This window comes from Nestor notabilis, unplaced genomic scaffold (genome assembly GCF_000696875.1).
Source record: "Nestor notabilis isolate BGI_N333 unplaced genomic scaffold, ASM69687v1 scaffold15172, whole genome shotgun sequence".
NCBI lineage: Eukaryota > Metazoa > Chordata > Aves > Psittaciformes > Psittacidae > Nestor > Nestor notabilis.
In genome coordinates, this window is record NW_009918872.1 from 98,594 (window position 1) to 113,324 (window position 14,731).

General features: G+C 37.3%; 1 protein-coding gene across 3 annotated transcripts in view; it reads right to left on the reverse strand.

Annotated features, from left to right (window-relative positions):
- The window catches only part of PHF21A (PHD finger protein 21A), a 99,088-nt gene extending 84,571 nt beyond the window's left edge, over positions 1–14,517 (reverse strand). The window contains exons 1-4 of one of the 3 annotated variants that reach the window (XM_010009954.1): positions 14,475–14,517; positions 10,603–10,738; positions 5,901–5,933; positions 3,729–3,794 (exon numbers count right to left, since the gene is read on the reverse strand). In XM_010009954.1, coding sequence (XP_010008256.1) covers positions 3,729–3,794; positions 5,901–5,933; positions 10,603–10,656 — 153 coding nt within the window. In that variant the 5' untranslated portion in view covers positions 10,657–10,738; positions 14,475–14,517. Of the gene's footprint in view, positions 1–3,728; positions 3,816–5,900; positions 5,934–10,602; positions 10,739–14,474 lie in introns of those variants that run through there. The other 2 variants (XM_010009953.1, XM_010009955.1) reach the window with 2 other exon arrangements.
- Between the last annotated feature and the right edge of the window lie 214 nt (positions 14,518–14,731).

The following is a 14,731-nucleotide window of genomic DNA, read 5'->3' on the forward strand; positions in this document are numbered from 1 at the left end:
GATATGCTTATCACATCTTTACCATAAGGCCAAGAGACTATCCCTGGAAGCTTTCTTCCACATTTAAGGTAGAATGTTGTCCCAACTTTTCCAAGAAATGGGGATAAAGACAGATACAGAAATTTCCATGCATTTACCATGATATTCCTAAAATGCATTTGTTTGCTGCCCACTTCTTTATGTTGCTTTAATCAAATACACATCACTTCTCCTTGTCATTGGAAAAAAGTGCTGTTACGATACATACTCAATGATGACATATTACAAGATCATATTCTAACTTTTTAATTAACTATGGAGGAAAAGAAGCAGAAAAAAAGGTGTTACTTCAAGATTACATCTCTCCTGCTCCTTTACATTAGCCCTGCTCTACCTCAGTCTTTCACTGGCATCATTTACAACCTCCAGTCCACCTCTCCAAAGTAAAAAGAGTGCACAGTGGTAAACTTCCTCATGGAGAAATTCAGGAATACAGTCTTTATGTGAGCATATTTAACTCGGACAAAAAAGGAGTAGTGATAGGTAATTACAAAAGTCTACAAAACGGAATACCAAAGGAAGACACTCTCACAGAATACAAAGTAAAAGAAAGAGTGCTGAGTCCTAAAGACTCTTTCTTACAAAGACATGAAAATATAATAAAACAGTGCTACACAGCAAAAGAATTAATTCATATTTACAACCCAAGCTTCAATTTGGCAATCAAAACTGTTTTGCAAAAAGTGACTCTTGACTTCTCTTTACTGGAGAGCAGGGTGGGGGAAGAAAGAGGAAATCAGTTTTAAAACCCCTGTATTCAGGTTTCCAGTCTGCAGCACTCACATTTATAGGTGAGGAACAAGACTGTTAAACTGACATCACCTTATTGCCCCCAGATTAGACAAATAAGGTAAGCACAGTTTAGTACTACACAGTAATAACAGAGACGAGCAGAGGAAAATTACTGTCTGAAGGATTCATGTTCTCTTGCCTTTAAATGCAAGTAATCTTCAAGTTTTTTCCTGTTTTTGTAGTTTTTCTTCCATAAGCTATCATCATACGCTGCTCCATCAGCTCTCAGGTGAAACATATCAAAGCATTTATTTTCACCTCATTCACATTTTCAAAAAGCATATGAATATATGACATACCTTCTACTGTAACAGTTGAACCCTGCATCAGCTAACAAATTCCTTTAGGTTTAAGCCTACACACTGCACAGCCTACTTGCTTTCTTTTTGTCCTTTGCCAGATCTCTTCAATTTCACAAACTTCCAAACAGAGCTGCCATTATTAATTCTCAGCAAGAGACCTAAGCCACACTGAATCACTGCAGCGACTAGCAGCAAGTGTCTGTGCTACTCTCACAATGCTTCAGAAATGGAGAGAAGTCCTAAAGCAACTAAAAGCTTTTAGCTAACCTACCACTGACTCAGTTCTTGCACAAGTCCTCATGCAACTTCATTAAATAAGAGAGCAAAGAAAAACATTCATTAGGCTGACATAATACTGCAGAAGCCAGAAATACTGCAGTATTCTGCCTCTCAACATCAGGGTATCAGCTCTACAACACTGTCAAGGAGTAGGGACAACCACACAGGCTGAAACTTGAGCTTTTAATGAAGTGTGAAAAACTAATCAAACAGTGACACTTATACCTCCTGTCACTGTCCAGAGTGGAGTTAGGCCCTCAGAGTTTATTCCTTGGATGTCAGACATCAAGACTACTTACTTGGCTCTAAATAAGAGTAGAGATAACACATTTTGCACTCCTCCTTAGAAATGCACTGCACGATGTAAAGCATTTATTTACTATGCAAAACTGCACACTTCTCCATGCTGTGTGCAAATTAAATTGTTGGATAACATTCTCCCCATAAAACAACTGATAATAATTATTTTTCCTAAAGAGAAATTAAGTGAGAACAGGAGGAAAAAAAAGGGCTTTGCTGTAGTCTCTGAGATGCTGTTCTGCACTGCTAAGCCACAGATGATAAACCACAGAATCCTACAAATAAGAGAGAGTGAGCATTTCTCTGCACTGGGAAGTTGTGGGGCTTTTTTCTAGAACTCACATTTGTCATGAGCAATGCATTTTAACAGCCATACGACTTTAACACCACTGTCATCTGGGACACTGGCAGCTCTGTGGTCCAGTGGTAGATAGAACAAGACATTTAAACATCCACAGAAAATTTCACTGTTCTGCTGATAATCAAAACCATAAAAATACAATGAAGGAAGCTGGACTGTGACTTTGTATTGACTGTATTTGCTATGTGGTAGAAGTGAAGTGAGAAACTTGTTTTTCAGTCTTTTGGATACTTAGCCCATGTTCAAATCATGAACAAGTGTGTTTTAGTTTACTGCGCCATCATTTTCAGGAGAAAAGATAGAGTTGTATTACTGGTGATAGATAATTGATAATACAAGTTAGTATAGACCACTAACATAAAAAGTTACAAATCCAAGTTTAAAAGTTACAGTAGGAGATGCTCACTCATTTCTTACCTTCCCATTGCACTGCCTGTCCCTGCTGCTCATGTGAACTGGTAGTCAATATGACTTGCTTTGTGGCATCAAGGCAAGCTAATTCTGAAATTACCATGGGCCTCCAGAGCTTACTAGAGAATTCTGAAGCCTCTTGCTGTGAGACACAGCCACATGCAGAGCCTCATGCTGGTTTTAGAGAATAAATCATCTTCAGGAGAGGCATGCCACCACATCAGCAAAACCTCCGTTTTTATTGAATTAGTATTCTCATTAAAAAATCATTTTCTTTATTATCCTTATGCGTTCCTTCCTACACTCACTGTTCCACTACTAAAACGTACTATAATTGTTTAGCAAACAATTTGTACATAAATGTTAATCACTGTCTGCCCGTTTCCTTTGGAATGGTAATTCTCAGAACGGAACACATGCAGATAAACACAGATGAATGCAGGTATCGACATGTGACATAGATGCATAACTCTTATGCTTACCTATGCACACGTTCTTTCCCCTTCTCAAAAGTATTATCTATTAACCTAATGGTTTTATTACTCACATAATAGCAATAGAATTGACTGCTCAAGTCAGTACAGTTTTGGAGGGCAGTTGTGCATGAGGATTTTTTTCATGTGTTGCTGTTTTGTTATTTTAAAAACACGAGAACCAGTTTTATGGATCTCTCAATGTTACTTATTTTCCTTCTAGTTACCCACAAGACATCTTCAAGTTCCACAATCTTTCTATTAAGTATTCGGTTGTAATTATTACTTACACTTTAGACCTGTCAAAGAGAATTCCTACTAAATAGTAAATGTAAGACAATTGTAGTATAATTTATCACAGTAAAAGCACACAACTCCAAATGTCTATTATGTACCCATAACTGACATCAATTTAGTTGGTCTAGACACAAAGAAAAATTCCAGCATACTCATCCAGACAGTGTGGACCAACTTTACCTAAACCAGAACAGTCTGGTTTAGAATAAGTTTCAAGACAATAATAAAGGAAGTGACAAAATTCATTCATTTTCCCAGCTCCCTTAATATAAAACATTAGTTTCAACACAAGCTTCCACTGATTACTGTAGTTGCTTGTTTGATAGAGTCACAATAACTCAAATCAAATATAAATCAGAAGTGTCTGTTTGCCCACACTTATTTCTGCACTTAAAAATTTAGCAGCTCTCTTGGAAGCTGGGAAAAGTGAAATCTTTGGAACAGGGTGTTAAAAATACATCTCTGTTTCCCTACCTGTTTCTCACTCAGAGCTGTGATTTTGGCTTGAAGTTCATGAAGCTGTTTCTTCAAATCAGCGTTCTGATTAGAAAGAAAAAATATCTGTGAGAAAGATATTCCATTTGTTAACAGAGAGTAGTAGCAGGAAGGTGGTTTGTTTTTTGTTTGATTTGTTTGTTTTGCATATTGTACTACAAACACAGCACCTCTGGATGTACAGGTACAGCCAATAAAATTCAAGAGGCTCAACAAAGCCTTGCTTAAGTCACTGAGTGCAACAATAACCAGAGGACCTTTCTAGCACTCAGAGAGACAACTCAGTTTGGAATGAAGATTTCATTAAAACATCCATTAGTGCTTACCACATTATAAAGCATGTTTGCACATTTCATCTAGCTTATAAATTAAATGAAAAATGTTCGTTAAGATATAATACAACAGTATTATATTGTTTACAGTAGCATGCAATGATGCATTATCTAAAGCATTCTCACTTATGCTACTTATACAAAGACATTATCATATATTTGACTGTGTAGACCATCAGCAAACATATCTATTAAATCTTACTTGACACACGTGTCAAACGAAGGCAAACATTTCTTTATTTCTATGTACATTTATGCCTTAGACTGTATTTAAGAGAATTACATTTGTATTAACATATCATTCATATCAGCACTTTGCTTACAATAGCACTTTCTTAAGTTTAAGATATGAAAGCCATAAACATCACTATAAAGATGCAGTCGGGAAAACTATTTTACCAGGATTATTTGTTTCTCACTAAAACTAAAATATAAAAATCTGTCTTCACTTTAAAGCCTGTGAAGCTCTGCAGAAACATGACAGGGGAGTGAGATTCCCGAGTTAATCTCTTCCCCCCCACCCCACTATTTTTGTTCTCATTTATGTTGTAAACTCTTTACACTAGATTATGCAGGTTTTCTGTGCTGCACAGAAATACTAAAACATAGTTCCTGTCATTAGTATCCTTAAAGGAACTTTGTGCTCTGGACAACTTCCCTATTTTTATATTCCTCCATACAATTTTGAAATGGAGCCTCATCTTGTGGATAGTCTTCTCCAATATACACACAATTCTAGCAAAACCAGATACTGTCCAGTCATCTTCCCTTCTTCTAGATTCCACTTAATAATCGGGGATTAAAATGCATTATAAGCATTGGAAGCAGGGACCAGATTTACTCTTCCTGAGCTGAAAGCAAATTGCCCTTTAAGCTTATCATTGGCAGACTTGCCCAACAAGTAAGAGTAGCAGACCTTACCCAGATGCCATCTGAATAAGTTAGTTCTGGAAAGCAGATTTTCCAATACCTCTCCCTGCTCATCCCTCCCTGTCAGGGGTTTACCTACTTAACTGTTGCAAAAAGCTGTCTTTGCACTCCACTGAGCTCAGAAAAAAATACATGCTCATAAAATTACAAGACATTTAGTGTTGTATGGGGATGGAAACACTTCATAGCAAGCCTCAAGTGAGCTGCCTTTATCCCTCTACTCAACATTTCAGACTGGTTAGAGAACTCCACAGAACTCCTCATTCAGCACTCTGCAGTGCTTAATTGCTGTGCAAGACAGCCCAGTCTCCTTCCACAGCCACTGGGAAAGAGATGAATTCTACTGTCTATGTAGAGCCTAGTTATCCAGCTTCAATAGCTCTGAAGCATCCCAGTGCCAAGTGCCCACTCTTTGGACACTACAGTGCTGAAGCTGGATACCTAAAACAGGCAATCTGAACACAGCCTTAAGCTACATGCTGTATTTGGACAAAATTTCTTAGACAGAATATCCTACCTTTTCTTGTACAACCTTCTGATACGCAAAAAAATGTGAAAGCAAATTCTAGTGCTGGCAGGTTTTATAGAGAGGAGCTTCCAATAGAATCAGAAGACTACTGCAACTTTAAACTGCACCATAGTCTGCAAGAGTTGCATGATTTAAACTATTAAGAATATAAGGCAAAAAGCTCCATAAAGGTAAAAGTTTCAGGTTTGTTTTGAACTATCAGTAGTCATTGTTTAAACAGTTATTCATAATAGTTTTCTTCTAAATACTGTGATAGCAGGAAGAACATGATTGAGAAATATCTACAATTTTCAAGCTTCATGCACTGTTATTTCCTCTATTTTTAAGGCTAAATAATGCAACATAAAAATCAATAGTTACCTGCGGATCTTGCTTCATTTGGGCAACCAATTTCTAGAAAGAAAAAGAGATGCAACACCACAATGAAGGTTTTCATTACTGGATCTTGTTTAAACTTCAGTATGTAAGAGTTTAAAATTCAACATTTTTAAGAACTTTTGTAAAAGCAAAATATTCAGTTTCCATCGTTTCAATAGCAAGGCCTGCAATAGATCATTTCCAAACCCATTCTAATTAATATAGTAAGACTATTGCACTAAGCCACCACTTTTGCTCCTTTTCCTAAACAGCTCTTGAACAAGTGATGCCTTTTAAGGACAGTTCAAGCCAGCTGGGTGAAATAATCTAATAGCTGTGTCTCCTCTAGAACTGCTGCTGCCTTCGCTTGCAGTCACAAGAAACACAAATCACAGATAACTGCTGCAGGCACAAAAGCTGTTTGTATATACAAGAGCAGAATGTTTCAAGTACTAAGGGTCCGTCCATGTGTTGGCTTGGCTGGTACCACATGGAAGACCCATGTTCCAAAGTATCTTCGCCACTTTTCTCCCTCAAAGAGAGATTGAGATCATTGTAGAATAGATGCCCTCCACATCCAAAGGAAAGCAGACAGACGGTTACCATTCACTATTCTTCCTCCTTCACTTCCTTCAGGCAGCTGCAGGAGAATGCTGTCTATTGCTAAGCAAGGAAGAAGTTACCAGACTGTCACCAAAGAAAACCAGAGCCCAGGATGAAGATGCAACATAAACAAAAAATTCCCAGTGTCTTTTTTGGTTACAGCCATGTTTATTCATCACATTTCCACATCCCTTCCACATATGCAAAGAACCATATAAAGTCTGTACTTTCTTCCCTATTTGCTCTTCAGAATCAGGAAAAGGAGTGAGAAACAGAAGGACAAAGCAAGAAAAATATGTTTTATTCCACCTGCATTGATGCCACTCAGAGAATTCAGACTTCAACAACTAATTAAAGTTTATTTCATTTCACATCCTAAAAATGGTTTTAATTAAAAAAGCATAACACAAAGATAATTCTGCATCAGACCACAGGTTTATCTGCTGCATTTTCTTTTAGCACAAGGCAATAGCAAGCAGCATGATGCCTGTGCTGGACAAGCATGGAGTGTTACCTCCCATCTTTAAGGAATCTCTATCTCTGATGTCTCTAAAGATTATGCCTTCAGTTTAACAGCCAGTAACACATTTCTTCTTCCATTAATCTGCCTTAATTACTTTTGGACTCAAGAAAATACTCAAGATTCTGTGACAATGAGTTCCAAGTTAAAGTACAGGACTCTTACATAAAAGGACCTCCTTTTTCTTTTCAATCTGCTCCTGATAATGCAAGTGTGAGGGCAAATAAAACTATGGAAAATCAGCTTTGACTCAAGTCAAGAGGAGCTGGAAGTTGGACTCAATGATTCTTATGGATCCCATCCAACTTGAGATACTTTATGATTCTATGACTGATCCTCTATTCATCATCTTCCTACATTGTTTTCCACACCATATATTCCCCCATCAGTCATTGCTCACCACACTGGAAGTCTCCTCATACACCAATCAATCCATGGCTGTGTTCACTCCTAGCACTCTTCCCTGCACTTCTCTCGTTTGTCTCTATTATCTGGAAACAAAGTTTAAAACTGCAGCATTCAAGTACTTTGTACTGCAAGAACTCCTTCGTATTGCCAACAGCTACTTCACAGCCTGCTACTGCAGATGTAAAGCCAGGACTGCTTTTCCAAAGTGCATCACTTGGCATTTATCTACACTGAATATTATTGTTTTATCATGCTGCCATTCAGTGTCATGGAGCTAAGGTGCTGTGTTACCCTTTTGCTTGCATGCTTAGCTTGTTTTTCCTCAGTGCTTTCTGCCAGATCAGAGTTTGAAGAGCAACAAATCTGTTAGTATTTATACAAAGTGCTTGTACAGACTCAGCCACAAGACAGTACAGTCAGTGACTGTAAACTGTTCATCAAATATTGCTAAATCTACGGATCACACAATACTGCATCATCCAACCATAAGAAAATAAAAATATAATTTCTCTTGCACTGACCCCAAACACAAATAAATTTAAGGTATTTTAAAACCCACTGATCTTTTTGCTATGAAATGAGAGAAGCAAAAGGATGTTTTGGGTTCTCCCCACACATGAGCTCAAGGAATCATCCATGAAACCCAACCCTTCTATGAGAATAGCTGAATACAACTCCTTGAACATCTCGTGTGATCAAAGCTGTAAACAGCAAACTGTTTCAAAATAACATTCATTAAGCCAACACAGTAGCAGAAATAACTACTTGTCCTGTCTTCTCAGGGCAAGCAACACAGCTTTGACATGGAAAATACCTGAATATTCAAGTTGTGCTCTGAATGGTCAGATTTCTTTGAAATGAAACAAAACAAAAGAAAAAAAGGAGCTTTTTTGTTTCATTTAAAGAGCTCAACATCTCCTTTGGGTCCTTACAGGTAGTTTAAGATACACTTTGCCAAAGCAACAGCATAAATCTTCAGGCAGAGTTCTGGAGGTGAACTGGAATAGGCAGGAATCAAGGAGCTATTCTACAAGCAGAAAATACAGTCACACTGAGCATCCTTTCCATAGCTATATGAGCAGTCACAGGTAACACACTGCATCAGGAAGCTGAGAGGCTTTGCTCACAAGAAAAGCTGAACTCTCTATGCTCATCATAGACACTCATCCACCACTTACAACGGGATGGCAAACTATGGCTGTAGGAGTGTTGGCAAGCTTCTTTAGAGAGTCCTCAGAAAAAGAAATACTAGATAAGTAAAAGATGACAAGTGAGACAATTCTCCACAATCCTGAGCACTGCCAGAAGAGGGTATAAATTGTATCTGTAAGTTACAAAATCCAGCATTTAACTTGAAGATTTCTTTTCATGTGTGTGTAAAACCAGTTTCATTTCTATCAGTGCCATTTGACAAGCAGAGTAGTAACCACTCCAGCACAGTTCAAGAGAAGTTTACTGAAGCACCCAGCATGTTGCTGCAAGTGTTATTTTCCACTGTAAACATTTAGACTTCTTTTTTCTTAGTCTTGATTATGGAAATATATAGTATCTTGAAGAAAAAAAGACAGCTTTCTGCTATAATGGCTTGTCTAGTTTCAGCAACTAAATCTAAATTTAATTAAAGTTGATCTCAGTGCAGACCTCCCTTCTAATGAGGACTGGGCAAAGCTAAGACAAACAGGGTCAAGTAACTTTGAAGTTGTTAAAAAACTAAAAAGTCCTTCTGGACATTTTCCAGTCTTCATCCCTGTTTGTCATCATCATTATGAACAGATGCTAAAGATTACTGAAAACTCACAGTCTTAAAAGTTTTTTGTTGAGCATAAAGGGGAACGAAGATACACACGAGGCAAATGCTGTTCTACAAACCTAAGTATGACTCGTGTTTTGATCACCATACAGCAGATAAGACTTGGGAAGATATACTTACTGGCCTAAAGCATTTTAATGCCTGCAGCAAAATGCCACAGGCAATCTCTGAATTTCCTTACCCAGAAAACTTCACTAAAGTTTTGAATGCAAAGGCCTTGGAGTTTGGTAAGAGCAAAATACTTCACAGTTCTTGAAATTCATCTTTAGCTTTTTCAAGTGTTCCTCCCTAGCTGAAAGTTGTATGTTGTTAAAGCAGACATCACTTCAGTTTCCTAATCCACCCATTCAATTTCTCGCACTATGCTCATCATTGCAGCAACTACTAAACAAGCCATCTAGAACACTTGTTTAGACAAGTTACCAGGTAATTTGGAAACATCTTCCAACTGTTATATGATAGGTTACACTAATCAGTATAATTTATCTTGTATTTCTTTTATCCACTGTGTAACAGTTGTGAGCTTCAGGTATCCAACAGAAACACTTGGAGAACTGTCTTTGGAAAAGGTCACATTGATAAACTTAACATTTCAAGTTGGCAGCTACTGTGTGTTTACGGCTGGAGGAGTTTTGTTCCAGAAATTAACATACATATGTCCTAGAATCATAGAATGGTTAGGGTTGGAAAGGACCTTAAGATCATCTTAAGGGTAAGAGGGGGTTCCAACCCCCCTTTTATATTCGACAAATTATGCTTTACTCATACTAGTAGTTCGCATTTGTATTGTAACAGAATGGCAAACTGCAACTCTGCTGCCATATACTGCACCAGTTACCAGTAAAAATACCCAAAACATAAAAATTAGAGCCCAAGCACTACATTTTGGCTGGCAAAACAACACAATTACAAGTTTAGAAGGTACTAAAGTAGAAGACACTCCAGAGGAGAAGCACCAGATGAGACTACACAGCACTATGCCATTTCACTTCAAAGTTCCTCCACCATATTCTTCCACTGACAACCAAATGATGAAGTTGGCTTCAGAACATGAGAAAAATCTTCCAGACAGAAGTTGCTAAATATGGAGTTTTCAGGATGTTTTTATCACTGGTGCAAAATATTAAAAGGAAAACAATGCCCACACACAACCTGATACATAGATATTTCACATTTGCTAAAAACCCAGCAGGTGGTGGGGTCAAAATGCAGAGTATAAAATCTTAAAGTAGTTTCAAGCTTATAAAACAATTATTACTACAGCTGTAGTGCTATTACTTAATGCTACCATTAGTAGTAATGCTATCAGCAATACTAATGCTGCTTTAAGTTGAAAATATAAAGCAAGAAAGAATACAAATTACCTGGTGAACCTGAATTTCCACTTTCAGAGCCTCCTGTAGAGTCTGCAGCTCCATTCTCTACCTTCTCCACTTTCTCTAAAAGTGTCTTTGCTGATTCCAGTGCCTTTAGTTTCTGGTTTCCTCTTTAACACCAGTGCTATAGAAAAATAAAGGTTTTCTTTTGGTTAGTGAAGGGCAGAAGTCAAGAAGGAGATGATAACAGAGCAGGAATTCAGTAGGGAACTATATTCAACTGCAGCTTTCTAGCCTAAACACAAGCAATCTTTCCAACACACGAAATCTACAGGCTGTATGAAATGCCTGCTTTGGAGTCGTTCAGCCAAATTTGTTACTTCCCACATATCCCAAAGTTGACATACTTGTCCCTTATCTTAGTTTGCAGGCAGCTATTTCCTACCAATATCCTATTGCAGCTGCATATTAAATTAGAAAAATTTAACTACTGAGAATGTTTTAAAAATCTGGGTAGATGAGAAAATATTCTGGAGACTAAAATTCTGCAACCCCAACAGCAGTAAATTGTTAAACAGAACATACTGCATTAACATATTTCCATGATACTACAGAGCTGTTCTTAAATGGGATGGTCTGCATGCAGTTTGACAGAACATTAATACATCAATAACCCACTGCCCAAAGTTTGTGCTGAGTTAGTCACTTCTGGTGAAACCTATTTTGAAGGAACACAAGACTGATACAAAGCAGCAGAAGACTTTCTCAAAACTATTAATTTTTAAGACTTTTTAATCCTGGAATTCTACTTGTAGAACATGAGTATGAGTTTACCATCTTCATTTGTACTACAAACAAATTAATCCCTCCAACCTCTGACATAGAAAAACTTTATCAGCCATACTTCTAAAAGTCTTGGAAGTTGGACAAGAGATTTTTGCTCAGAAATATGTTAAATATATCAGCTTCTGAAATAGGATTAAGACTCCCATATGCTCACACATCACAATGGAACCGGTGTAAAACCATCTCTAAATATATACACATAAAAGCCATAAGAAAACATACTAGAGCAATCTTTCCAGCCACTTTTCCATCCAGACACCATCCATTAAAGAACTGCTGGAGTGTTAAAATAGTTCCTATTCTTCTATTTTTTTGAAAATTGCTCTCAATTATTGCTCAGATATTGTAGCCAACTCAGAGGCTTTCATAATGGGACTTCATTGTTTTCAAAAGGATATTGACAGTTCAGATTAGATATGTAGGCTGTAAAAAGAAAATAATTCCCATAAGTTAAAGACTTTTAACGTTGTCTCACTACAGTAAATTGAAGTGCTGGACAAGTTTGTGAACTCCTAAAAATAAAAGGGGGTAGGGATGGGAGGGGGGGTGTTTGCTTATTTAACTTAGTAGTTTCTCTTTCCAAAGAGAAATACGTTACAAAAAGAGAGGACTACAAAGGGGTTTAAAAAGCATTATATTTAAACTCATTCTCTGTCAGTGCTGTCTACTGTTGGCTTAAAGTTACTTATTTAAATAACAAAGGCTTGATCAGATTTTCTAGTCAACACATGAAATGACCTTCTGCAAGGGCCTCTCCCACATGTGACACAGATGAGCAAAACCAGCTGCCTTTGCAGCACTAGTCTCTATAAAATTGTAATTTGTATCGAGGGATACATGGAAATTACATATAGTTCCCTGTTCTATCACCACAACCACTAATGAGAAAACATTATTACTTCCACTCACTGACAAGAACAACTCTAGCCTGCATTAGGTCCCTAGCACTGCAGTTTTGAAAGAAACCATGCTTCAAAAAACCACGTGGGAGGCTGGCTAATGAAAACTGAACCCACTCCAGACCGAAAAAGTCTTTTAGAAGCCTTGGAAATTCAGTTTTGGGGTAAAGATACAGATATGGCCAGTTTCTTTCTCTGCATATCTTCAGTAAATGAGAAGGCACTTGTGATGAATAGACAGAAAAGTACCACTCTGTAACTACATAACTTTAAAGTTTAGTGCAAAAAAGCAGAAGAGAGTTATCTCAACTGAGCATGTAAACAGTATCTCTAATTTTAATACATGTGACTGTAAAGCTCAGAACTAGCTCATGGGACAAATGACACAGTAGTTCTGTAAAAAAACACGTAAAGATTGAGCAACTACTATTAACGCACAACTTAATTTGACATATAGATTTTGTAGTATTGATGGTTCCTGAAAACTAATCCAGCCTAATTTCATAGATACCTGGAACAGCTATAATGTTTTTTCTCCAAAAATCAGTTTTTAAGAGGTTTAAGAAAAAAGTGGCAGTGCTTTGCAGAAGGAAGTGGTTGCTCAGCCCAGGGGTGAAGACATCAACAACCATAGCTCATTTAAAACTTTGGTCAAGGTGCTGATTTCTGAACATGAAATATATACAGTTACTATTCGATTGTACCGCCCTAGAACTGAAACACTCTAGAACATGCACTTGCAGCTTCCCTTCCCAAGGAATAAGTATCCAAAGTTATTCCTGTCCAATAAGTTACCTGAAGTACCTTAAACACTTATTCAGTGTGATCATTCCTTCCCTCCAACAAATCCTAGACTGTATTTTTCTGGTTTCTATAGAGTAATGTCTAGAAATATCTGTGAGGGCAGCTGATGAAACGTTGCTAGTGTTTCCTTTGAAAGCAGGTACATAACTACATGAACAAGCAGTCACATACATCATGTGAGTGCAAAATTCCTTTATTTTTTTTAACTTTTACTCTTTTAAGACTTAAGTTTTTTAATCTTCCCTTGAAGTTAAGTCCAGTGACATTATAAACTACCTAGAATACCTCATCCAAAAATGCATAAAGCTGTCCCTGGATTAATCATAAAACATACTGCATTTTCCACTTTACTCTTATGACAGTGGAAATATTTTAATTAAAAAGCTTGTAGATGATTGAAATTGCATGGATGGGTTGGTCTGCAAACATCCTTCATTCCATTCGTTTTTAAAGGAAAACATGCAAATGCCTTGCTCGAATCAGCTGTTTCCAAGAGGAAAGCAGAGGATTGTGGAGTAACCGCATCCCTTGCGCACCCAGACATAGCTCCAAGCCTCAGCCAGAAAGAACACTGAGAGCAAGAGGCAAATTTGCCATTCCTTGGATTGATTTCAACTACTGGAGGCAGCAGTCCTCCATTCAATTTCTTGCTGGCATGCATTTGTCACAAGAAATCTCTTACTTCTTACGTGGTTGCTTCACATCTTAAAATTTCATACCCAGATAAGTACACCAATGCACTGCAGTTAAGGTAGTAGATATTTATATATTATATATATATCTTCAGAGACTGAATCAAACCTTCAACTTAATAATCACTTAAGTGCATTAGCACTTCTCTATTATCATCTCAGTTAACTACAGTCCACACCAGAACTTCTAAAACATCACAACAGTATTTAAACTATGGCTATTTTGGAAACTACACTAGAAATACAGCTGATGACAAGGTGTATAGCTAGCAAAACAAAAAGGCAGGACCCACACAAAAGCCCTGAATGCCTTCTGTGTGCATGGAAGGACTCTGAATAACTTTGAATTTTAGACAGAAGTCTTTCTGCACCAAAAATCCCTTCAAGTAAATTTGTTTTTCACATTACACAGGGGAAAAAAAAAATATTTAAGATGATCATTTTTGAGTAGATGAATTTAAATATACTTGGTACTTACAGACCCTTGGGCCCAAATCTCAGCCCTACAGTGATTTTATTCATAGGACTGGGGTTTCCATCAGTAACATTTACTTCTTAAGTTTTATTTTCTGAATATAAGAACAGATAGGATTTCACCTTCTGTAAACATCAAACTTTTCCAGCTCTTCCTATCATCTATTCTTAGGTAAACCATCTTAGCCGAGCAAGGAGTACTTACCAGTTTGGAGGAAGTTATTCCCTTCAGCTCTCTACCTCCTCCTACAAAAGGAGAACAACAACAACAACAGATTATTACAATCAGCTCAAGTACACTTTGAAAGAGAAAAAAAGAAAATTCAAACATTTGGAAAGTTGGGGGAGGAGTTGTTTGGTTTTTGGGAGAGGGTTTTTTGTTTGGGTTTTGAGCATTTGGGTTTTGACAGGTTTTTTTTAAGTGAAGCTAACTAAAAAATACCACTTGGAAAGAAAAGCTGT